At 50.5% G+C, this 27,166-nt stretch overlaps 1 protein-coding gene across 1 annotated transcript; it reads right to left on the bottom strand.

Moving 5' to 3' along the window:
• Positions 1-8,311: 8,311 nt before the first annotated feature.
• Positions 8,312-26,947, bottom strand: LOC119952943 (U6 snRNA-associated Sm-like protein LSm4). The gene is made up of 4 exons (XM_038776580.1): positions 26,942-26,947; positions 18,641-18,739; positions 10,217-10,409; positions 8,312-8,513 (listed from the first exon to the last, which is right to left on the bottom strand). The coding sequence occupies exons 1-4, from the start codon at positions 26,945-26,947 to the stop codon at positions 8,422-8,424; spliced, it is 390 nt and encodes a 129-aa protein (XP_038632508.1). The 3' UTR covers positions 8,312-8,421.
• Positions 26,948-27,166: the final 219 nt, after the last annotated feature.

The raw sequence follows: 27,166 nt of genomic DNA, 5'->3' as shown, positions 1-27,166 counted from the left end.
CCCAGTCCATGTTGCTGTGATATGCACTAGGGTCGTGAACTATACTGGTTGCTTTGTGCCCATTTTATACCCAAGAGACAGGGGCAATACATTTTTTTTTTTTTTTTCTAAAATTTAGATTACCCAATTATTTTTTCCAATTAAGGGGCAATTTAGCGTGGCCAATCCACCTACTCTACACATTTTTGGGTTGTGGGGGTGAAACCCACGCAGACACGGGGAGAATGTGCAAACTCCACACGGACAGTGACCCAGAGCCGGGATCGAACCTGGGACCTCGGTGCCATGAGGCGGTTGTGCTAACCACTAGGCCACCGTGCTGCCCGACAGGGGCAATACATAACAATAGTTACCCATTTATCTCATTGCGGTTTGTGGGATCATTCTGTGCCCAGATTGGCTGCTATGCTTACTAAAGCACAACAGTGATCACACCTCAAAACAACATTATTGGCTGTGAAGCGCGTTCAGGGGCAACAGGCAATCGCTGTTTAACAATACCGACAGACCACATCGGAACGGAGCCAGTCATGTATATAGAGGCCAGGAGCAAGATGTACCGGCCACGTTACTGCTGAAAGGCAGTGCGACACGGCCGGTGGATGCCAGGAGATCACTTTTCTGGGATCTACCCGGCTCGCCACTCCTCGTGAGATCTAACAGGATCTGACGAGTCGTCACAATGTGAATCCCGCCCATTATGGGAGGATCACTTTTTAGCAAAGATGCACATTAGAGTGAGACAGTTAGTCTCTCCAATATGCCCTCCCACAATCTGCCCAAGGAGTGGGATCTAACCCCATCCTCTTGGGAGACCTCGGGCGAGCGAGTGCCTTTCAGTGCTGGTGCCCGCAAACCGGGACCAGACGGAATGGCACTCGTGGGGGTCTCTCAGGGGATTGGAGGCCCTCTGGCAATGCTGCCTGGGCACCTTGGTACTGCCACCCTGACAGTGACACCTGGGTGCCAGGCTAGCAATTTTCCTGCGCTGCGGACTGGGTCCATGGCATACCCTACACGTGTTCCCCCCCACCCTCACTGGGTGTTGCGTTGGGCAAGTTGAGAGATCAGGACGCCATTTAAAAATAGCTTTTCAATCTCATCCTACACTGAGGAATTCCGGTGAGCCAAACAGTGCAGAAAACAGGACTAAGTGTGGCCCCATCAGGGAATTCCCCACCGAGGCCTCGTATCTTCCTGAGTGGCCGTTCAATAGAGTGCTGGGAGCGCTGGGAAGCACCTTCCCAGTCACAGGTTATGGGACCTAACCCCCATTCGGATAGATCGCACCCCAGCAAAAGGAGCATGCCCCCAGAGAAACCTATCAGTGCTGTTGTTAACATCTCTCTGCAAAGCAAGATGTTTGCAAGGTGGCCATTTTTGCACCAGTCAGCCTGGACAGGCGGGTGTGGGACATTCAGCTGTTGCAGGCATCACAGACGAGACTAATCCTGCCCCAAGCTAGAGTGTGAGCACGACCACAGGAGTTACCATCAGGGAACAGGAAGTCTGGCCGAAGCTCTCCTCCACTACACAGCCGAGGCAAACTTCACAGCCCCAGGTGGAGGGTGGAACTCGGAAGGAGGCTGTGTCTGGCCTCGGTGAGAAAGTGAGGGATTGTAATAAACTGGAGAACAATGATTGTGAGCCACAGGGCTTTGGGGAAAAAAGTCATCAGAGGTGGCACACATCTTACTGCAAAATGAGATTTAAATTCACACTTCCTTTTTTGAAAAGCAGCTCGACCACAGCTGTTAAAAAAATGGGAACTTGGTATAGTTCAGTCAAAGCCGAATATTTTTGTTTTAAATTTAGAGTACCCAATTCATTTTTTCCAATTAAGGGGTAATTTAGCGTGGCCAATCCACCTGCCCTGCACATCTTTGGGTAGTGGGGGCGAAACCCATGCAAACACGGGGAGAATGTGCAAACTCCACACGGACAGTGACCCAGAGCCGGGATCGAACCTGGGACCTCGGCGCCGTGAGGCCGCAGGGCTAACCCACTGTGCCGCCCTCAAAGCCGAATATTAAGTAATATCCAACTACATCCGAGATTGGATTCAGGCAGTTGGACCTTTCCAACACATACCTTCACACACACTCAAAGATTTAACAAATAAATGACAAAAGTTACACTGCATGTGCAGACATTCTCTCAAACATACTTCCATGGATACACATGCCCAGATAAGCTGGACACAGATAGAAACCAGGTTCAGCAGCCTCTGGCGAGGCAGCTCGAAAGCTTGGGGGCAGTCTGGGTACAGCGCTGAAATACAACCCTGTACTTTCACTCAGTCACCCAAAGAGTTACTCAATGTTAGCAGCATCATTAGTTTTTTAAATCGGAGGTTCTTGGCTGTCAGATGTGTGTTCAGGCATGTGGCAGTACACTAGGTGGGAAGGTGCCTCTTAATTTCTGACCACAGGCTAAACAGCATCTCTGTCAAAGGACAGCCCTCCCCAAACCGGTTTCTCCTCTGAACATGAAATGAGAAAAAGTGCCCGGGAGATGAAAACTGAGGTGTGGCCTCCCATTAACCGCAGGCTGTTTGCAATCTTTTAGTTTCACTCAAATACATTGCAAGGGTTCCAACAATGGCAACAGAAGTCATGCTTGTAAAATAACAATTTTGACAATATGATGGGAAAGAGCAGCAGAGTGAGACTATTTGAATAACTCATTCCAAGAGCTGACAGAGGCACAATGGGACCTTTCGAGCCTCGATCGCTCGACAATCGGCAAAAACTTCACTCCTTACTCACTGTTTGCACTTTCATCTGGCTGTATAACACTCGGGTATAGTACTGGTGGGGATGGGTCTGTCACTGTATAACACTGGGGTACAGTACTGGTTGGGAGGGGTCTGTCACTGTATAACACTCGGGTATAGTACTGGTGGGGATGGGTCTGTCACTGTATAACACTGGGGTACAGTACTGGTGGGGACGGGTCTGTCACTGTATAACAATGGGGTACAGTACTGGTGGGGACGGGTCTGTCACTGTATAACACTGGGGTACAGTACTGGTGGGGATGGGTCTGTCACTGTATAACAATGGGGTACAGTACTGGTGGGGATGGGTCTGTCACTGTATAACAATGGGGTACAGTACTGGTGGGGACGGGTCTGTCACTGTATAACACTGGGGTACAGTACTGGTGGGGACGGGTCTGTCACTGTATAACACTGGGGTACAGTACTGGTGGGATGGGGTCTGTCACTGTATAACACTCGAGTATAGTACTGGTGGGGATGGGTCTGTCACTGTATAACACTGGGGTACAGTACTGGTGGGGACGGGTCTGTCACTGTCTAACACTGGGGTACAGTACTGGTGGGTATGGTTCTGTCACTGTATAACACTGGGGTACAGTACTGGTGGGGACGGGTCTGTCACTGTATAACACTGGGATACAGTATTGGTGGGGACGGGTCTGTCACTGTATAACACTGGAATACAGTACTGGTGGGGATGGGTCTGTCACTGTATAACACTGGGTTACAGTACTGGTGGGGAGGGGTCTGTCACTGTATAACACTGGGGTACAGTACTGGTGGGGAGGGGTCTGTCACTGTATAACACTGGGGTACAGTACTGGTGGGGACGGGTCTGTCACTGTATAACACTGGGGTACAGTACTGGTGGGGACGGGTCTGTCACTGTATAACACTGGGGTACAGTACTGGTGGGATGGGGTCTGTCACTGTATAACACTCGAGTATAGTACTGGTGGGGATGGGTCTGTCACTGTATAACACTGGGGTACAGTACTGGTGGGGACGGGTCTGTCACTGTCTAACACTGGGGTACAGTACTGGTGGGTATGGTTCTGTCACTGTATAACACTGGGGTACAGTACTGGTGGGGACGGGTCTGTCACTGTATAACACTGGGATACAGTATTGGTGGGGACGGGTCTGTCACTGTATAACACTGGAATACAGTACTGGTGGGGATGGGTCTGTCACTGTATAACACTGGGTTACAGTACTGGTGGGGAGGGGTCTGTCACTGTATAACACTGGGTTACAGTACTGGTGGGGAGGGGTCTGTCACTGTATAACACTGGGGTACAGTACTGGTTGGGAGGGGTCTGTCACTGTATAACACTCGGGTATAGTACTGGTGGGGACGGGTCTGTCACTGTATAACCCTGGGGTACAGTACTGGTGGGGACGGGTCTGTCACTGTATAACCCTGGGTTACAGTACTGGTGGGGAAGGGGTCTGTCACTGTATAACACTGGGGTACAGTACTGGTGGGGACAGGTCTGTCACTGTATAACACTGGGGTACAGTACTGGTGGGGACAGGCCTGTCACTGTATAACACTGGGGTACAGTACTGGTGGGGACAGGTCTGTCACTGTATAACACTGGGGTACAGTACTGGTGGGGACAGGCCTGTCACTGTATAACACTGGGGTACAGTACTGGTGGGGAGGGGTCTGTCACTGTATAACACTGGGGTACAGTACTGGTGGGGATGGGTCTGTCACTGTATAACACTGGGGTACAGTACTGGTGGGGACAGGTCTGTCACTGTATAACACTGGGGTACAGTACTGGTGGGGACAGGTCTGTCACTGTATAACACTGGGGTACAGTACTGGTGGGGACAGGCCTGTCACTGTATAACACTGGGGTACAGTACTGGTGGGGATGGGTCTGTCACTGTATAACACTGGGGTACAGTACTGGTGGGGGTGGGTCTGTCACTGTATAACACGGGTACAGTACTGGTGGGGACGGGTCTGTCACTGTATAACACTGGGGTACAGTACTGGTGGGGATGGGTCTGTCACTGTATAACACTGGGGTACAGTACTGGTGGGCCCGGGTCTGTCACTGTATAACACTGGGGTACAGTACTGGTGGGCACGGGTCTGTCACTGTATAACACTGGGGTACAGTACTGGTGGGCACGGGTCTGTCACTGTATAACACTGGGGTACAGTACTGGTGGGCACGGGTCTGTCACTGTATAACACTGGGGTACAGTACTGGTGGGCACGGGTCTGTCACTGGATAACACTGGGGTACAGGTCTCTTACTGGATGGCAGATGGGTGGTGGGTAATAATCTGCAGGCTACAGGAACCCGGCTTTGCAAAAGCTATCCACCCCATTTCCTGCTGCATGTCCCATACCCCTTCGTAGGGGCACTGCCCTTTGCGGTGTCCTGTGGGTGATGGGGGAGAGTCCAGGACATCAGGCAGCTCAGGCTATCCTGTGGTCAGTCAGAGCTCTCTGCCTGGGAATTGGAGTCTGTCACAGAGGCTCCATTAGGATCCAATCTGCTGCAGAAAGCTATTTCCCACCCACACCCCTGCAAACAGCCGCACAATGGAACACACTCAGATCCTAGGTAATGGGTGCCCCACCCTATCCTGTTGGTTTGTTTATGCTGTGCGGCAGGTGCTGAATGAGACGGTTCCAGAAACCCACCCTCTGCCAGTTTCTCCTCTATTGGGTGGAGTAGATAGAACAAAAACAAAACAAAACAGGATTTGTGTGCAGTGAAACACCTTGTACAACAGGGATCCACTCAGGCATGCCCGCTCATAGGCTCTGGTACAAAGTATCTTGAGAAAAGCAAGTTGAAAAATAATCCAGTTAACTGCTCACATCCAGGGGCTGGAGTCTCTGACATGAAACACCAGGAAGTCCACTGCGCCACATGCTGCCCTTTGTACCTCAGTGTTCTACAACGACGGACCTGTCCTCACCAGTTGGTCACAGTGACAGAACTCAGCAGTCACTCCGCTCTGTCAGATACAGTACCTGTTCAGCCTAAGCTGCACACTCTCTTCACTCTTAGCCTTTATTTCACATTTCCAACATTGGCCACCATTTTTTGAAATTACATAAAGGATCAAATTTTGACAATTTGTGCAACAAGTCAGTAAACTCTAAACTCGCAGAGAGAAACAGCTCCATCTGCATATGGCTCTCTGCCATTATTACAAAACAATACTTAAAAAACAGCGATCGGGAGCTGGGGTGGCTCAGTGTGTAGCTCTCCTGCCTCTGAGCGATGTGCAAAAGATCCGGGTTTAAGTCGCACTCCAGAGCTTGTTGGCTATGAACGGATCCAGCCACAGGGGCAGGTGAGGATCGGTGCTAGCCCCCAGCGCAAATAAATGCGCAGGGCATCCACCTGTAAAATTATCTTCCAAATTCAACGGAGACTGATGGCTGATACAAAGGTGAGCAACCAGCAATGTGGCTTGCCCCATGGAATATGGGAGTAGTGGAAAAAGATGGAATCAATATTATCATAGATATACATCATAGAATTTACAGTGCAGAAGGAGACCATTTGGCCCATCGAGTCTGCACCGGCTCTTTGAAAGAGCACCCTACCCAAGGTCACACCTCCACCCTATCCCCATAACCCAGTAACCCCACCCAACACTAAGGGCAATTTAGTACGGCCAATCCACAGAATTTACAGTGCAGAAGGAGACCATTTGGCCCATCGAGTCTGCACCGGCTCTTTGAAAGAGCACCCTACCCAAGGTCACACCTCCACCCTATCCCCATAACCCAGTAACCCCACCCAACACTAAGGGCAATTTAGTACGGCCAATCCACCTAACCTGCACATCTTTGGACTGTGGGAGGAAATCGGAGCACCCGGAGGAAACCCACGCACACACCAGGAGGATGTGCAGACTCCGTACAGGCAGTGACCCAAGCTGGGAATCGAACCTGGAACCCTGGAGCTGTGAAGCAATTGTGCTAACCACAATGCTACTGTGCTGCCCTAATATTGAAACAACAACATTCCTCTGCTTAACTCTATTTTGTTTAGAATGTGGGGGAAGGAACAGGTTATTGTAAAGCAGACAGAGAGTCAGTTGTTACAGAGTTGGTCATGATGACTTCACAATATAATATCTCGAGGCAGAGCTTTTACAAAGTGTGGTTAATGGGTGAGAGAGACAGTGGGGGTGATCGCAGAGAATTCATGGCAGGAACTGGGATTGAAACAATCACTCGCCCACACTGAACCCACAGGAGGCAAAACGAAAATCGACCTGGCATCATGTGAATCCACGGCCTGAGCTAAAGGCTGTGGACAAACCGTCACCATCAAATGTCTGATGTCCAAATCAGCAGACCTGGAACACCCTCCCCACTCGCCCTTACCAGATTTCTCTACGAGCTGCCGTCACTGGATAAGGAAAGTTCCCCCTCACCAATCACTGTACTCTGAACTGTCTCACCAGCTCCAACAACAAACAGCTATTTCTGGGGAAGTGGAGCGAGAGCTGGGAATGAAGAACATAGAACAGTACAGCCCCTTCGGCCCTCGATGTTATGCCGAGCCATGATCACCCTACTCAAACCCACGTATCCACCCTATACCCGTAACCCAACAACCCCCCCCATTAACCTTACTTTTTAGGTCACTACGGGCAATTTAGCATGGCCAATCCACCTAACCCGCACATCTTTGGACTGTGGGAGGAAACCGGAGCACCCGGAGGAAACCCACGCACCCACGGGGAGGACGTGCAGACTCCACACAGACAGTGACCCAGCCGGGAATCGAACCTGGGACCCTGGAGCTGTGAAGCATTTATGCTAACCACCATGCTACCCTAGTTAATGAACATCCAGAATGTTCAACCTCCACAATGATGCAGTGACCAAACAGGGCTATAAATTATATCAAAATTATACACCAGGTTCAGCGAGAATTGTTAGAGCTGGTGTTGGTGAGTGGGGAGCTTACCGTCACCCCCTCCCATCCCTGGGTGAATCCGGCCCCCTACTGCCCCCGAGGAGTTGCCTGGAGTTCACAGACTTGCTCCCAAAGCTCCGACAGGCAGACTCCAGCCTGGAACAGTGCATGAAAACTCAAGTGTACACATACTCCGGAGAGTACTGGAGGGTGAACACAACACACCCAGATGAATCACAGTCTGGCAGCTGCACCGTCTAAATTCTCCTGAATAAACAGAACATAGATGCTGACAGTGAACCGGAGGTGCAGCCTGATCCATGGGAGAGGCTGTAATAACAAAGCAGTGATTGGTTTACTGCAGGACTGACACTTCTGGAAGCCCACCCAAGCACTACAAAGTGAGCTCACCCAGTCACAGCGACACGGTCGTGCCTTCTGCTATTGGCCAGGGCACGAAGGAGACAAGTCCCCTCCCTCCTCACCAAGGCAACCTTCCGAATTGTGGACTCAGCGTCTAAACTCCGTCCTCCTGCCTCAATACTGGAGCAGCTCAGTGACTCCGACAGACTCCCAACAAAAATCATTCATTTACCAGTAATTATTCAACTCATTTTCTTCTGACAATATTTATTTAGAAGTTACAAAATCTCTGTAGCTAAACCCAACGTGACTCCTTTACACAAAAGAAACGATCAGAATCTGACACAGACACGATTCTCTTCACGGTTTCTTTACTCCCGATAACTTTCCCAGCTTCTCCTCGTGTCCTCGGTCTGCTCCGGCCACTCCACGGCCCCGCCCACCAAACACACCTGCCAACAGGAGACAGCACCGGGTTACACTGGCCCTTCACACTCGTCCCTTCAAAACCGGGAAACATTTCTGTTTGCTCCACTAGGGGGGCGATGCCTTTTGGGTAACAGGTTAATCAAAAGACCCTGGGCTAGATTCTCCCAAAATGAGACTATCGCCTCACGCCGGCGTAAAAACGCTGGAGTTTTACTGCAGAGGTTCCTGTAAAGAAGATGAACTCATTCAATGCCCTGCAGGGGGCTAGCAGGGACCCGGAGTAAATGTTACAGTTTTAGCTGCGGATACTGAACCCCGCACATTCGGTTTGGAGTCCAGGCATGCAGGGCCGGCCCAAGGTACCGGCAACTCGGGCAGTCGCCTGGGGCGCCATGTGCTAGGGGGCACCAGACTCGGGTCCTGCGCATGCGCAGTTGGGCTGGTGCCAACCAGCGCATGCGCGGTGGCCGCCCTCCCACAGGGCGGCCCCCTCCGCCCTCCCTCCGGCCGTCCCCCCCCCCGTCCTCCCCTCCGTCCGCCCCGCCCCCCGCCTCAGCCCCGCCCCCCCCGACTCGGCCCCCCCCCGACTCGGCCCCCCCCCGCCTCGGCCCCCCCGCCTCGGCCCCCCTCCCCCCTGCCTCGGCCCCGCCCCCCCGCCTCGGCCCTGCCCCCCCCGCCTCGGCCCCCCCTCCCCTCGGCCCCGCCCCCCCCGCCTCGGCCCCGCACCCCCCGCCTCGCCCCCCCCCCGCCTCCGCCCCGCCTCCGCCCCCCCCCAAGGGCGCTGAAGTTCAGCTTGCCCGGGGCGCCAGCAACCCTAGGGCCAGCGCTGCAGGCATGCACACAACTGTGGCTTCCAGCGGCCGTGCCGAGCTCCCTGCCGAACTCGCACCGCGGAGCCAGATGCAAAAATGAGACGCACCCGAACGGCGGCGCACCCAATCATCTAACTACGTGGATCTAACCCCCGGCCACCTATACGCGCCCCCCCCCCCCCCCCCCCCCCCCCCCCCCCCGGTGTCTGATCCCCCGACTGAGTCTGCAGCCGCCACGCCAGCATCCCGACCGGCAATAGATGGTTAGTTCCACACCGTCGGGAAGTCGGCCGGTCGGGAGCAGAGGATCGCTCGGCTGGACTCTGTTAATGGGCCCCCAGCCGCACGGCATACTCCGTGATCACGCCGATTCTCGCGTCCTGGAGAATCGCCGGACAGATCCAGGCGCGATTTCGGCACAGGCTGCAGAGAATGCAGCCCCACCCGACGGTTCTCCCAGGTGAATAGGAGAGATCCCGTGACCCACAATTTCAAAGAGCAGCAGGAGGGGGTGCACTACCTGGTATCCCGGCCAATATTTACTCCCCCCCAGCATCACTGAAACAGATGGTTTGGTCATTTATCACATTGATATTTGTGGGATCTTGCTTTGGAATACAGCTACTGCTTTTCCTACATTGGCTGGAAAGCACTAACTGGACAGCACAAAGTCCTTAGTTTGCCACCAATTGATACAGGAGGCATCTTGAAGGTCAGATCTTGGGCTGATGCAAGGAGGGGAAGACAGGCACACACCGACAGCTCGCCCCAGGAGTGTCTCCTATCATGGTGCACTATTCCTCTTTATTGAACAGCCTGTCTGCAAAGCTGGGTGGGAGGGAGAGGGAAATGAATCCGACAACGCTCCTTACTGCCACCCTCCAGTCCCAAGTCAATCCAGAATGGTTCATTACCTCTGCCAGCACCCCCACCAGCTCCTCGCCCTTTCTGTTGTTGCTGCTGCTTCTGTTGCTGGAGGCCACGACCTCTGCCCTTTGACACCACCTCTTCTTTCGCCATGTCAATGATTTCATCAGGGATGCGCAGATATTTAATGGTGCTGCCACGAATGTAACATTCCGGCATCTTCCAGAACTTGTCCCCATCCTGCGAAGCAGAGAGATAGAAGAAACAGCTATAATAACAGTATTCCAATCAATGAAATGGGAGTTAACAGATGCAATCAGAGTGATGATCTCCAACAGCAGCACAGCATTGCACTACCCCTCATACAACATAACCAACTGCAAACAAGAACCTACATCCCAGCAGCCAAGACACAGCAATGTGGGTGTTGCTGCTAATGCATGATCATCATACTTGAGGTAATTAAAACTTAAACATTGCAATTCACGATTTATCCAGAGCTACTAATACATTCCCATAAATTACCAACACTCACCAGTACTGTCCCCCAGTGTGACACAGTGACAGACCCGTGAAGTTTGATCAGTTATGCAGGATACCCGACTTACTCACTCTTCCATCGGGCAGGAGATACAAAAGTCTGAGAACACGCACGACAGATTCAAAAACAGCTTCTTCCCCGCTATTACCAAACTCCTAAACCGCCCTCTTATGGACTGACCTGATTAACACTACACTCCTGTCTGCTTCACCCAATGCCTATGTTACGTTGTGTACCTTATCTTGCCTTATTACGTTTTTTTTCTCTTCATGTACTAAATGATCCGTTTGAGCTGCACACAGAAAAATACTTTTCACTCTACCTCGCTACACATGACAAATAAACAAATCCAATCCAATGTAGTGCACAGCTACAGGTCCCGTCGCCCTCCCCCCATCAAACATGGCCTCTGCTGCCACCCAGTGGCTACAACCTGACTTGCTAGACATATTTTTGATTCTTTCATGGGACATGGCTGTTGTAAGCTGGGCCTACATTTTTATTCTCAATTCCTAATCGTCCTCGAGAAGTTGGTGATGAACCACCTCCTTGAACCGCTGCAGCCCATGTAGTGTAGGTACATCCACCGTGCGGTTAGGGAAGTAGTTCCAGGATTTTGACCCAACAACAGTAATGGAATGGCCAAAGATTTCCAAGTCAGCGAAGTTCATCTCACTCTAGCCAGTGGCCAAGCCCCTTAGGCCAGGGAGCAGGTGCTGGTTTCAGGAGGGATAGAATTCCAGTTACTGACAGCCCTCGCACACTCCACCCAAACGGCCTTGCTGCACAATCTCCATACACGTCACTGAGCCGCCTGGATTAGTCAGGGGACTGCAGGCCCAGATGCTTCACAATCACCTTTACGTCATCCTGGAAAATTCAATGGCCTCTCGAATCGGCTGGTCAAGCAACAGGAAGTATTGGACTGCATGTTTTCACTGGTAGTGTTACTGTGTGCTCTTCGGGGTCAATAAGCCTTAGGTCTTAGTTTGTCACTAACACCCCCACCCATCTAGCCTTGGGTATTTAGCTCGTGCCATCATTGCAGGAAGGAGGGTCAGACAGCTGAATCAGTACTTCTCCATGTTGAACACCACTTGGAGGAAGCACTGAGAGTGGCAAGGGCATAGAATGTATCATGGGGGACTTCAATGTCCATCACCTAGAGTGGATCAGTCCCACCACAGACAGAGCTCTAAAGGACAGAGCTGCCAGAATAGAACTGTGGCAGGTGGTGAGAAAACCAACAAAAGGGAAAAACATACTTGACCTCATCCTCACCAAATGCCTGCCGCAGATTCATCTATCCGTGATAGTATCGTTAGGAGTGACCACCGCATAGTCCTTGTGGAGACAAAGTTCCATCTTCACTTTGAGGATATCCTCTATCGTGTTGTGTTACCACCGTGCTAAATTTGGATTTGTTTATTGTCACGTGTACGAAGGCAAGTGAAAAGTATTTTTCTGCGAGCAGCTCAACAGATCATTAAGTACATGAAACGAAAAGTAAATAAAAGAAAATACACAGGGCCACACAAGGTAAAAGATTAGAATGATTGTAAGTTAAGTAAACAGTGGATCTGTTTGGGAGAGCTCGCAGAGAGTCGCCATGCTGCGGCATCATCTTGTGCAGCTTGTGGGACAGGCTTCAAACAGATCCACAAACTGAAGACTTGAGGCTCCGAGGGCCATCAGCAGCAGAATTCTACTCTGTGTCCTCATGGCCCGGAAGATCCCCCACTCTACCATTGCCACCAAGCCAGGAGATCAACCCTGGTTGGATGAAGAGTGCAGCAGGGCCAGGAGCAACATCAGGCATACCTAAAAATGTATCAACTTGGTGAAGCTACAATACAGGACTACTTGTGTGCCAAACAGCTTAAGCATCATGCGATAGACAAAGTTAAGTGATCCCACAACTAATGGATCAGATCTCAGCTCTGCAGTCCTGCCACATCCAGCCATGAATGGCGGTGAACAATTTTTTTAAAATTTAGAGCACCCAATTATTTTTTTCCAATTAAGGGATAATTTTGTGCGGCCAATTCACCTACCCTGCACATCTTTGGGCTGTGGGGGCGAGAGCCACACAAGCAAGGGGAGAATGTGCAAACGCCACACAGACATTGACCTGGGTCCAGGCTCGAACCCGGGTTCTTCACGTCGTGAGGCAGTGCTAACCACTACGCCATGATGGTGAACAATTAAACAACTCACTGGAGGAGGGGGCTCCACAAATATCCCCATCCTCAATGATGGAGGAGCCCAACACATCAGTGGAAAAAAAATAAGGCTGAAGCGTTCACAACAATTCAGCCAGAAGTGCCGAGTGGATGATCCATTTCGGTCACCGACAGAGGCCCCCAGCATCAGATGCCAGTCTTCAGCCCATTTGATTCACGTGACATCACGAAACAGCTGAAGGCACAGGATACTGGAAAAGGCTCTGGGCCCTGACAACAAGGAGCCTGAGCAAAACTGGAGTCAATGGGGATCAGGGGGGAAACTCACCACTGGTTGGGAGTAATACCAGGCACAAAGGAAGATGGTTGTGGTGATTGGAGGTCAATCATCTCAGCTCCAGGACATCACTGCAGGAGGTCCTCAGGGTAGTGTCCCAGATCCAACCATCTTCAGCTGCTTCCTCATGACCTTCCTTCCATCATAAGGTCAGCTGTGGGGATGTTCGTTGATGATTGTACAACGTTCAGAACATTTCGCGACTCCTCATTTAACAAAGCAGTGATTGTCCTAATGCAGGACGGTACGGGGACGCAATGGTTAGCACTGCTGCCTCACGATGCCGAGAACCCATTTTCGATCTGGCACTGGGTCACTGTCCATGTGGAGTTTGCACATTCTTCTCGTGTCTGCATGGGTCTCACCCCACAACCCAAAGATGTGCAGGGTAGGTGGATTGGCCATGCTAAATTGCCCCTTAATTCGAAAATAAAAAAAGAATGGGTACATTACATTTTTTTAAAATATCCAAGTGCAGCAATAACTGGATAATATCCAGGCTTAGGCTGGCTGACAAGTGGCAAGTTACATTCGTGTTGCATTGGAACCAGGCAATAACCATCTCCAACATCTTGACATTCAATGGCATTACCATCACTGAATCCTCCACCATCAACATCCTGGGAGTTGCTATTGACCAGAAACTGAACTGGATGAGATGTACTGTGGCTACAAGGGCAGGTCAAGAGGCTGGGAATTCTGCTGTATATAACTCACCTCCTGACTTAATTTGGATGAGGGAACAAAATGTAAGATCTCAAAGTTTGCAGATGACACCAAGTTGGGTGGGAGGGTGAACTGTGACGAGGATGCAGGGATCCTACAGCATGATCTGGACAGGTTGGGCGAGTGGGAAAATCAATGGCAAGATGCAGTATAATTTGGATAAGTGTGAGGTTATTCACTTTGGAAGCAAAAACAGGAAGGCAGACCTGCACGGCTGTAAATTGGGAGAGGGGAGTGTGCAGTGGGACCTTGTGCAACAGTCACTGAAGGTAAGCATGCAGGTGTAGCAAGCGATAAAGAAGATTAATAGTATGTTTTTTGTCTTTAAAATTTTAGAGTACCCAATTATTTTTTCCAATTAAGGGGCAATTTAGCATGGCCGATTCACCTACCCTGCACATCTTTGGGTTGTGGGGGCGAAACCCACGCAGACACGGGGAGAATGTGCAAACTCCACACGGACAGTGACCCAGGGCCGGGATTCGAACCCAGGTCCTCAGCGCCGTAGGCAGCAATGCTAAGCACTGCGCCACCGTGCTGCCCGATTATTAGTATGTTGGCCTTCATTGCGAGAGGTTTAGGTCCAGGAGCAGGGATGCGTTGTTGCAATTATACAGGGCCTTGGTGAGGCCACACCTACAATATTGTGTACAGTTTTGGTCTCCATTTCGGAGGAAGGATGTTCTTTCTATCGAGGGAGTGCAGCAAAGGTTTACCAAATTGATTCCAGGGATGGCCGGCCTGTCATATGAGGAGACATTGACTAGGTTGGGACTCCTAGGGGCTGTTTAGCACAGGGCTAAATCGCTGGCTTTGAAAGCAGACCAAGGCAGGCCAGCAGCACGGTTCGATTCCCGTAACAGCCTTCCCGAACAGGTGCCGGAATGTGGCGACTAGGAGGTTTTCACAGTAACTTCATTTGAAGCCTACTCGTGACAATAAGCGATTTTCATTTCATTTCATTTTTTGTTCTCCCTTGAGCTCAGAAGAATGAGTGGGGATCTCATAGAGACTGATAAAATTCTAACAGGTCTAGACAGGGTTGTTGCAGGGAAGATGTTCCCGATGGGGTGCGTGTTCAGAACCAGGGGTCACAGTCTGAGGATTCAGGGTAAACCATTTCAGACAGAGATGAACAGACATTTTTTCACCCAATTAGTGGTGAGCCTGTGAATTCATTACCACAGGAAGCAGTTGATGCTGAAACATTGAATATATTCAAGAGGCAGCTAGATATAGCACTTGGGGTGAATGGGATCAAAGGCTATGGGGAGAAAGCAGGATTAGGCTATTGAGTTGGATGATCAGCCATGATCGTGATGAATGGCGGAGCAGGCTCGAAGGGCCAAAAGGCCTCCTCCTATCTTCTTCTATGAATCACCAAAGCCTGTCCATCATCTACAAGGCACAAGTCAGGAATGCGATGGAATATTCTCCACTTGCCTGGATGAGTGCAGCTCCAACAACAGGTTTGACACCATCCAGAGTAGAGCAGCGTGATCAGCACCCCTTCTACCACCTTCAACATCCAGTCCCTCCACCATCCAACACTGGCAGCTGTGTGTACCATCTATAAGACGCACAGCAGGAACTCACCTGGACTTCAACAGCACCTTCCTAACCCACGACCACTGCCACCTGGAAGGACAAATTCAGCAGACGCATAGGAATACCACCACCTGGAGGTACCCCTCCAAATCACTCACCGCCCCAATTTTGAAATATATCACCATTCCTTCACTATCGCTGGGTCAAAATCCGGGAACTCCCTCTCTAACAGCACTGTGGCTGTACCTACACCACATGGACTGCAGCGGTTCAAGGCAGCAGCTCACTACCATGGTTTGCGTTTGTCAATGGCGTTTTAGGGCTTCCAGTCTCCCAAACTGAGCGACGCTCCATTTGATTTTTCAGCTTAATCTAGACAATGTCGACATTCAGAACAGCAAGGTGGAGGATTTCTCACACACACAGATATTAGGTTGTTCCAAAGATCACCAGGGCCAAGTCAATTGTCATATTTCACAGGGGACTAAATAATCAAAGAAATAAAAATGGGGAAAGAACCAGGGACGAATGGAGAATTATTTTTTTGTTTTGCTTTTACATAGTGAATTCTTATGTCAGGAACTCGCTGCCGGAAAGGGCGGTGGAAGCAGATTCAATAAGAATGTTCCAAAGTGAATTAGATAAATACTTGAAAGGGAACATTTGAGGTATTATGGGAAAAGAACACGGGGTTTGTTTCCAATGAGATAGCTCCTTTAAAGAGCTCCCTCCCTGATGGGCTGAATGGTCTTCTCAGTTATGATTAAACGGCACCAGGGAAATAGCGTCAAAAGAGCTCGAGTGTATAGCTAGCACTGATAGTACAGGGACAATGGGCTGAATAGCCTTCTCTCTGTGCTGCAATTTCTATGACTATGTGCGGAAACCGAGGACAGGAAAGGTTTTGCGTAGGAGGCAGATACACAAATAGCGTTCCAGTAAAACATCTCACGGAAAATACGAGGCACAAAACAACGACCGAGCAACTCGGCTTTAACACAACACTGGAACAGACAAAACTGGGAGGGAGGACAGATCCTAGCATAACACAGCTTCCCCAGATCGCAGAGGTTAAAACAGAATCATTCCTCGGCAGCAGCTAGACACTTTCGATGGGAAAAGCCGAGTGTCTTTAGATTATAGGGCAGACATAGAAAAGATATTTCTATATTGTGGGGGCTCAAACAGTCGTCACTGAGCAATCCAAAATCAGGAATTCAGGAGTAACATTACCCAGCGACTGGCGAGAATGTGGATCTCACTCCCAGGGTGGTTGAGGTTAATAATATCAATCTGTTCAGGGGAGGTTGGGTAAACACAGAGGGGGAAAGGAAGAGAGGGATAAGTTGATGAGGGGAGATGGAGAAGGGGGTGGGACGGACATGAATACCAGCATTGATTTGCTGGGCAGAATGGCCTGTTTCTGTGGACATGTGTTTAAAAAAACAAATCCACAACCGTGAGCAATCGCTCCCGTCTAAACGGCTTTGATAAAAAACTCGTACGGATCCACACTGAACTGAGCTGAAAAAAGAGAGAGCAGTTACGCTGAATGAAGCTTTGGATTAGGCCACAACGAGAGTATGGAGTCCAGTCCCGGTCACCACTTTAGGAAGCAAGCGAGGGTCCTGGAGTGTGAAGAGCAGATTACCAGAACGGTTCCAGGAACGAGGAGTTTTGAGCTACAGGTTGGAGAATCTGGGGTTTGTTCTCCTGGGAGCAAAGAAGGTTGAGAGATTTGATTGAGACGTGCAAGATTATGACAGTTTAGACGAGGTAGACTAAAAAAGCTGTTCCATTAGCTGATGGGACAAAGACTAGGAGGAACACAAGAGAGTCTGGGAGGAACAATTTCATTTATGCAGCAAGTGGCAATGATCTGAATGTGCTGCCTACGATTGGGTTAGAAGTTGGTACGATGAACGATTTCAAAAGCAAAGGGGCCTTTGAGAGGTAATGGGACTGACAGCTCGACAGGGAGCAGGCACAGATTCAATGGGCCCAATGGCCTTCTTTTGTGCTGCAATGTCTCCACGGTGTTCACAATATTAGAAACGGTTGTGGTGGGGTGTTGATGACATAGACTGACTGACTTGTTAACAGTCACTTCAGTGCAATAATAATTAACTGTGCCAGAGAGGTTTCAATGACAGGGCAAGGCATTTTATAAACAATATTATTTATTCAATGCCAATGAACTATTCCTCACAGAAACTGTTTTCTCCACGCTGTGCGACCTGCAACCTTGATTCCCTCTACCAACAGCAATATATAGTTTGTACTCACTGGAACGAAAGAGGTTGAGAGGCGACCTGTTAGAGGTCTACAAAATTATGAGAGGCATAGACAGAGTGGACAGTCAGAGACTTTTCCCCAGGGTAGAAGGTGAATTACTAGGGGGCATAGGTTTAAGGTGCGAGGGGCAAGGTTTAGAGGAGATGTACGAGGCAAGTGTTTTTTACACAGAGGGTAGTGGGTGCCTGGAACTAGCTGCCGGAGGAGGTGGTGGAAGCAGGGACGATAGTGACATTTAAGGGGCATCTTGACAAATACATGAATAGGATAGGAATAGAGGGATACGGACCGTGGAAGTGTAGAAGATTGTAGTTTAGACGGGCAGCATGGTCGGCGCAGGCTTAGAGGGCCGAAGGGCCTGTTCCTGTGCTGTACTTTTCTTTGTTCTTTGTTACTTAGTATTAGAGATTCAGCTTGCAGTACTCCCAGATTTCCACTCAGTCTGACAACTTCTGTCACGGCACCTCCAGAAAACCTCTCTTTTCAAAGCAAGTGTCGACACCCAGCTTGCCTCCACCTTGTGTAGTTTTACAGTTGAACTCTGTATTATTTTTTATTACATTTAGAGTATCCAATGCATTCTTTTTCCAATTAAAGGGCAATTTAGCGTGGCCAATCCACCTACTCTGCACATTTTTGGGTTGTGGGGGCGTAACCCACGCAGACACGGGGAGAATGTGCAAACTCCACACGGACAGTGACCCAGAGCCGGGATCGATCGTGGGACCTCGGCGCCGTGAGGCAGCAGTGCTAACCACCAGGCCACCGTGCTGCCCTGCAGTTGAACTATTTATTGAAGGCTTTTTTGCAATCATTGTTAACCAAAAGATCATCCACATACCCTGGACGTACAAATGACCTCTCGCAGGTTAATATTCATCCAGTTGTCACAGCTGACCAGGTGACCATTGTAGGTTTCTCCATTCTTCAATTCCACAAGCTGCCAAACACAAACACAATGTTTATTAAAAGGAAGAGAGTTTCTCAAGGCTTATGTACGGTTGATGAGAACATTAGAACCTTAATGAGGGACAGGAACCATTCCACCCATCAGGTATTCTGTAATCTGCGAAGGGACTGATTTCAATCCCATAAATTCAGCCGAGTTCTGTCCCTCAACTGGACCCGGCCCCAGGACCACCTGCTGATGTCTGTCCTCTGTCGAGGGCATGGAGATGGTCTGCTGTCTGTAATGTGCTTGGAACAGAAGCGCCTTGCTCAGGGTGGTTCTGTGCCAATACAGGGGTGCTGGGGAGTGGCACTCAGGCTGAGGCTGCTCAATCCAAAGGTGTGCAGGGCAGGTGGATTGGCCACACTAAATTGCTCCTTAATTGGAAAACAAAATAAGTGGGTACTCTCAAGTTATTTTAAAAAAAAAAAATTAGCGTGGCCAATCCACCTACCCTGCAAGTCTATAGGTTGTGGGGCAGAGACCCTCGCAGACACGGGGAGAATGTGCAAACTCCACACGGACAGTGACCCAGGGCCAGGATCGAACCCGGGTCCACAGCGCCGTGAGGCAGCAGTGTTAGCCACTGCGTCACCGTGCCCCCCCGCTTCTAGCTTCTCAACAATTACAGTACGTTATCCCCCAGTACGGACAGGTTTGTTTCAGGTGCCGAGGACTGGGGATTCGAGAGCTCGTTCTGGCCAACACACATCATACAAGGACGTCACGGTAGCACAGTGGCCTGGCGCAGCCAGGGACTCGGGTTGGATCACGGCCCACTGTCCCTGTGGAGTTTACACATTCTCCCTGTGTATGCATGGGTCTCACCTCCACAACCCAAAGATGTGCAGGGTAGGTGCAGGCTAAACTGACCCTTCATTGGAAAATAATTAGGTCAATTGATAAAGCTGCTCCCATCCCCGCGCCAGCTGGATGCCCAGATACCTGAAACTCGCCCCCACCACCTTAAACAGCAGCTCACCCAACCCCCTCTCCTGGATCGGGAAGATCTCACTCTTCCCCAGAGAATCGGCAGAATTCCTCCAAAACGTCCATGATCACCCCAATACATTCCAATGGGTCCAATGTGTAAAGCAATAAGTCGTCCGCATATCGGGAGACCCTATGCTCCAACACACCCCCCTCCCTGCACTATCTCCTGCCAACCCCTTGACATTCTAAGCGCCATTGCCAATGGCTCTATCACCATGGCAAAGAGCAACAGAGAGAATGGGCATCCCTGCCTCATTCCACGATGTAGCCTGAAATACCCCAAACTCACCCGCTTCGCCCTTACACTTGCTGCCAGCGCCCGATACAACAAACTGACCCAATCCACAAACCCTTGCCCAAACCTGAACCGCCCCAGTACCTCCCACAAATATTCTACCGATCAAAGGCCTTCTCCGCGTCCATAGCAGCTTCCATCTTCCATGCCAGCAAAACTAAAGAGCTGGTCATCGACTTCAGGAAGCATAGTACTGTACACACCCCTGTCAGCATCAACGGGGCCGAGGTGGAGATGGTTAGCAGTTTCAAATTCCTAGGGGTGCACATCACCAAAAATCTATCCTGGTCCACTCATGTCGACGCTATCACCAAGAAAGCACAACAGCGCCTTTACTTCCTCAGGAAACTAAGGAAATTTGGCATGTCCACATTAACCCTTACCAACTTTTACAGATGCACTATAGAGAGCATCCTCTCGGGCTGCATCACAGCCTGGTATGGCAACTGCTCGGCCCAGGACCGCAAGGAACTTCAGAGAGTCGTGAATACCGCCCAGTCCATCACACGAACCTGCCTCCCATCCATTGATTCCATCTACACCTCCCGCTGCCGGGGGAAAGCGGGCAGCATAATCAAGGATCCCTCCCACCCGGCTTACTCACTTTTCCAACTTCTTCCATCGGGCAGGAGATTCAGAAGTCTGAGAACACGGACGAACAGACTCAAAAACAGCTTCTTCCCCACTGTCACCAGACTCCTAAATGACCCTTTTATGGACTGTCCTCATTAACACTACACCCTGTCTGCTTCATCCGATGCCAATGCTTATGTAGTTACATTGTATATCTTGTGTTGCCCTATTATGTATTCTCATGTATTTTTTTGAATTCTGTTCAATTCCCTTTTCTTCCATGTACTGAATGATCTGTTGAGCTGCTTGTAGAAAAATACTTTTCACTGTACCTCGGTACACGTGACAATAAACAAATCCAATCCAATCCAATCCAATCCATCTCCACATCCAGCCCCTCCGAGGGCATCATTATAATGTTCAACAAACGCCTAACGTTGGCCAACAGATGCCTCCCCCTAACATCTGGTCGTCCCCATCACCCACGGCACACTGTCCTCAATCTGCAAGGCCAAGATCTTTGTCAACAACTTGGCACCTCCATTCAGCAGGGATACCGGACAGTAGGACTCACACTGCTCCGGGTTCTTATCCTTCTTCAAAATTAAGGATATCGAGACCTGCAATAACGTTGGGTGGGGCGGGGGGGGGGGGGGGGGGGGGGGAGAGAGAGAGAGAGAGAGGAAGAGCGCGGAGCTCCCCCCTCTCCCTTGCCTCACTAAATGTCCTTACCAGCAGGGACCCCTGGTCTCCCATAAACCTTTTATAGAATTCTACCAGAAAGTCACCTGGGCCTGGGCCCTTCCCTGCCTGCATCGCCCCCATACCTTCCATCAGTCCAGTGGGTGCTCCCAGCCCCTTTACCAGGCCCTCTTCCACCTTGGGGAGCTTCAACCCATCCAAAAAACGCCTCATTCTCCACCCTCCAAGCCGCGGACTCCGATTCACACAACCTCTTATCAAGGTCCACGAAAACCTCATTCACCCCCACCGGGTCTAAGACCACTTTTCCCTTCCTATCCTTCGCCTTTCCGATCTCCCTTGCCGCCTCCTGCTTCCTCAGTTGATGAGCCAACATCCTGCTTGCCGACTCCCCAGACTCAAACTGCCCCCAGCTATCTGCAACTGCCCCCGGCTATCCGCAACTGCCCCCGGCTATCAGCAACTGCCCCCGGCTATCAGCAACTGCCCCCGGCTATCAGCAACTGCCCCCGGCTATCAGCAACTGCCCCCGGCTATCAGCAACTGCCCCCGGCTATCCGCAACTGCCCCCGGCTATCAGCAACTGCCCCTGGCTATCCGCAACTGCCCCCGGCTATCAGCAACTGCCCCCGGCTATCAGCAACTGCCCCCGGCTATCAGCAACTGCCCCCGGCTATCCGCAACTGCCCCACTGCCTTCCCTGTAGACACCAGCCCAAACTCCATCTGGAGCTTCTGCTGCTCTTTTATCAACCCAGCCTCCTGGGCCTCTGAATACCTCCCATTAACCTGCAGGATCTTGTCTACCAGCCTCGCCATCTCTGCCCACTTCCTCTTGTCCCTATCGATATAAACTCCCCCCTGACCACTGGCTTAAGCGGCTCCTGTGGCAGCAGAAGCCTCATCCGTATCATTCAATACCACATGCTCCCGAATAGCGGCTCTCACCCGCTCACACACCACCTCATCCATTAACAACCCCACATCTAACCTCCACTGCGGACGCTGCCCCCGCCCACTTGCAAGTCCACCCATTTGGGGCATAAACGTTCACCAAGACCACTGTCATCTCCTCCAATCCTCCCACTCACCATCACAAACCTTTCCCCCAAATCTGCCACTATATTCCCCACCTCGAGCGCTACCCACTTATTTATCAGCGCCTCTACCCCACGCATCTTCATAACGAATCCTGAATGGAAGACCTGGCCTACCCATCTTTTCCTTAGCCCAGTCTGATCCCCGATCGTTGCGTTTTCCTGTAAAATGCCACATCAGCCTTTAAGGTCAAGTGCGCGTGTTCGTTTGGCCCATAGTCCTCTTACATTCATCTGATCAGCCCGGTCGGGGGACACCTCGCCTCGGACCAATCAGACATAGCCCCTCTTGGGCCAGCCCCCGGATTGTGTCATGTGACCCTCCAGGCCACCCTCGGATGCCCACCGTCACCGACCCCCTCCTTAACGCATTTCAGCAGCCCTCCCCTCCACCCAAAGCAAAACAACAATCTAACCCCCTCTAACACTATGTATCACCTCCTGTGCACTCCCGTGAACTAGCTCACCCAGCAAGCCTGGCAGCACCCAGCAAGCCTTGGCAGTGCCAAACATCCTACACCCCACTGATTCCCCTTTCCTCCCCCTCCCGCTCGCGCACTTCCATGGTGCAAACGATAACAATAAGAAACATGGTGCACTCACCCAGCACAGTCCTCCAGCATCTCACTGTTATGGGCCAGTGCTTAGAAACTCCAAAAGTGTATTATGAAGTTCACCTGACCTGCAACCTTTTTGTTGCATTTGGCGAGGATGAGCACAAAAGTCTTCACTGCAGGTGCGATTCATCAGGTTTATAAACACTTTAATCAAAACAAGGAATATTCAAAGAATGTAGTTTTATATATATATATATATATAGAAATAAACACAGCAAGACATTTTCTCAATTAGAAACATAGACACCACACAGCTACCGTAATCTATGTACATAACATTTAATGAATTCCCCCTTAGCTGTTCCAATTCAATAACAAAATCCAATTAAACCAGAAGCCCTTTTCAAGGGTGTGGCCCAGCACACTGTATTCTCACTTGAATGGGACTGGTCCTTCTTCTGAAATTCTGATCCAGTCTCAACCAGCAGATTGAAACTCCTTCCGGAAAGCAACTGTATCTTTAAAGTTACCAAGGTAGTTAGCCACAACCAATGCAGCTTTTAAAATCAAAACAGGGAAAACACGTCTTTCTCCTTCTGCAGTCCAAGTGAGAGTGAAACCCCCCTTTCACCTCTCAGCGACAGCCCAACGTGTCACATGATAAGAGACTAAACCTTTCTTAAAGGGACACTCGCATGGCACCACCAAAGAACCCCACAAGAAAGAAAATAGACCCCCGAGTGAAAAGAGGTTATCCTCTGACCACTCGTCCACCCCAAAGGATAAGAGCAATAACAAAAAAAAGGGAGGGGCAGAGAAAACCAACATCCCCTCACACCTCCCCCAGACGTCCTCCTTCTCCTGCCAGTCCATTGTCTCTCACAAACTCCATTGCCCCCTCCGGTGCTCCAAAATAATACTCGCGACCATTGTGGGTCACCCAGAGGCGGGCCGGGTGCAGCATCCCAAACCTCACCCCCTTTTTAAAACAACTGGGGAGAAAGGACCGAAAAGACCTCCTTGACTGGGAGCTGCCAAATGTGCGACCACTCACTCCATGGCCCTCACCGGAGGTCTGTGATCGAGAATTCCAAATTCTCTTTATATCACAGTCATTGAATTTAATTCGGCCCATCAAGGCTCTTGGAAAGAGCACCCTATTTAAGCCCACTCCTCCACACTGTCCCAGTAACTCCACCTAACCTGGACCCTAAGGGGCAATTTAACACAGCCAATTCACCTAACCTGCACATCTTTGGACTGTGGGAGTGTGGTGATATAACCACTGTAGTTATGCGTACTTGCAGTAGGGGGATGTATGGCTGTACCTGTAATTCAGGTTCCTCCGGTAAGCCCCTGCCGGCTAGCTCCGCCCACAGGAGCTTGTGTATAAATATGCTCAGACCTTTAGTCTACAGTTGCAGATGGAGGGACAGCATCGTACAACAATAAAGCCTCTATTGTACTAGTCCCTCGGCTTTGAGTATAATTGTTAGCGCTACAGGGAGGAAACAAGAGCGCCCAGGGGAAACCCACGCCGTCATGGTACAGACAAATATATCTGATCAATCCAAATTATTGAAACTCCACTAAAGCACTGACCATGGAGAACTAGTATTCACTGTTCCCAGCCCATAGCCCCTTTGAAATATCATTGAACCCGGGCTCTGCTCCCAGGGTCATTTCACTCTTAAAAATATGTAACAGCAATAATGGCAAAATATATGAATTGAAGCAAATAAACAAATCAAGAAACTTTCTTCCTCGATCTAGATTTCCTGATTTTTCGGCCCACTCTGTGGAGTTGAGGAGGATTTGAGAGATTTTCAATCTCTTCAGCCAAGTCCCAATGCAGAGATGAGATAGTAACTGGAAATAAACTGCAACCAAGATTCCTGGGCATCGTACTGAACACAAGCCTTACCTTGGGATTCCGCTAAAAATCCTCAAAATGGACACACACCCTGAATAAAGAGACTAATGTACATCCCAAACCAGATAATAACCATTTCAAAACCGTAATAAATTACAACCCTTCCAACTGTTTATGCTCTGTGACAACTTTTACTGTACAAAACCCCTATGCCCACACACCACAGGCTCCCAGGTGACCATAGGCTGCTTTCCCCTTTGGGGGGGAGAGCCGACTGGTGGTGATTTAACCTGAGGATCAACACACCTCAGGGTGAGGGGCAAGGTTGAGAAGGCGGGGCCTTCATTACTACTACTAATAATAATCTTTATTATTATCACAAGTAGGCTTACATTAACACTGCAATGAAGTTACTGTGAAAGTCCCCAAGTTGCCACACTACAGCACCTGTTTGGGAACAGAGGGAGAATTCAGAATGTCCAATTCACAGAAAAATACAGTACAGAAAAGGCCCTTTGGCCCATCGAGCCTGCACCGCCACATGAAAGGCACACGATCTGCCATTCCTAATCCCATTCGCCAGCACCTGGCCCAGAGGCTCGAATGTACTCATCCAGGTACTTTTTGAAAGGATGCGAGGTAACCCCCATTCCCCGGCAGTGCGTTCCAGATCGTCACCACCCTCTGGGATTAACCGTGCAGCTACTCTCCCCATAGGTGGGCGGGGGGGGGATCTCGCGGGTTTTTTTTTGGGGTGGGGGCTCTCCCGGGTATGGGGGGGGGGGGGCACTCCCAGGTGTTTTTGGGTGGGGGGTCTCTCCCGGGTTTTTGTTTGGGGGGGTGTTCTCCTGGGCTGGGGGGGTCGCCTGGGTTTGGGGGGGGAGAAAAGGGGTCTCCCTAATTTTAAGGGGGGGCAGGCTCTCCTGGGTTTCGGGGATGGGGGGGAAGAGAGGCTCTCCATCGTTTGGGGGTCTCTCTCTCTCTCCCAGGTTTGAGTGGGGGGGGTTCTTACCATTTTGGCGCCGCTGCGGAACTGACCTCTGGCCCCGTCTCCCGGCTAATTGACAGCTGGATCCACCAATCAGCGGCCGCGGTCCGGGGCGCAGCCAATCACTGCTGAGCAAGTCCAGTTGCCCAGCGACCACTGTAAAGTGAATTTGTTGGCGGTACAGTGGAAACTGTCGTTAAACGGGGCCTAGTCAGTGAGTAGAAGCCTGCGGTTTAACTGAGGCTGCTGGCGGCAGCTCATTGGGCTTTTCCCCGTTAGGAGGAGAAGGTTTTAAAAAAAATTTAGAGTACCCAATTCATTTTTTCCAATTAAGGGGCAATTTAGCGTGGCCAATCCACCTACCCTGCACATCTTTAGATTGTGGGGGTGAAACCCACGCAAACACGGGGAGAATGTGCAAACTCCACACGGACAGTGACCCAGAGCCGGGATCGAACCTGGGATCTCGGCGTCGTGAGGCAGCAGCACTAACTACTGTGCCACCGTGATGCCCAGGAGGAGGTTTAGTTGCATCAGGATATCCAGATTTGAGGAAAATGCTGACGCTGTCCGCAATCCTCAGCTCACTCAAACCTCATGTCGCAAAATTACCCAATGGCCCCCGCTTCCCTCACAACCCTCCCTCGTCACCTCCAGTCCCACAACCCTCCCTATCTCTCCCTCGTCAAGCCTCCAATCCCCTATACCGTCCGTCATCTTCCCCACTTAACTCCAGCCCTTTAATTGCACCCTATATCTAGCCCATCCTAGATGGCCCCCTTCTCCGCCCCTGACATCTTTCACCCCCTGCCATGAAACAGGGCCACCCCCCGGCCACTCCTCCCGGCCTTCTCCCCCACCACCCCTCCCGGCCTTCTCCCCACCACCTCACTTCTGGATCCCATTCCTCCCCATGAGACTTGATTGTGACCCTTGAACATCTATGAGTGGGGTCTATAAGCTACCAGGATCATGGTGGTCCCCATAATTTCCAAAGGTTCTTCTGTATACATGGCTAGTCTGTCATTGGTATCTCTTCGACTTACGTGCAGAAGACCCGTTTGGAAGCAATAGAATGTCCGCCCCCATGACGGAGATGGCAGCTCCTGTACCTACCTCCATCTCTAAAGAATGGCCGTTGATGAACAACCTTATCTTTATTGGGGCGTTATTGGTTGAAGTGTATTGTTTCCTCCTCTGAGGGCTGGTATACTTGTAAAGCATGGACCTGAGGTGGCTGAGGCTTCCTGCCTGGGTGGTACGTGTATTGCCAATTATTTTCTTTTAAATTTAGAGTACCCAATTTTTTTTTTTCCAATTGAGGGGCAATTTAGCGTGGCC

The sequence above is a fragment of the Scyliorhinus canicula genome, chromosome 18, assembly GCF_902713615.1.
Source record: "Scyliorhinus canicula chromosome 18, sScyCan1.1, whole genome shotgun sequence".
Classification (NCBI taxonomy): domain Eukaryota; kingdom Metazoa; phylum Chordata; class Chondrichthyes; order Carcharhiniformes; family Scyliorhinidae; genus Scyliorhinus; species Scyliorhinus canicula.
The sequence above is the reverse complement of the archived record's forward strand: the minus strand, read 5'-3'. Positions and strand labels throughout refer to the sequence as shown.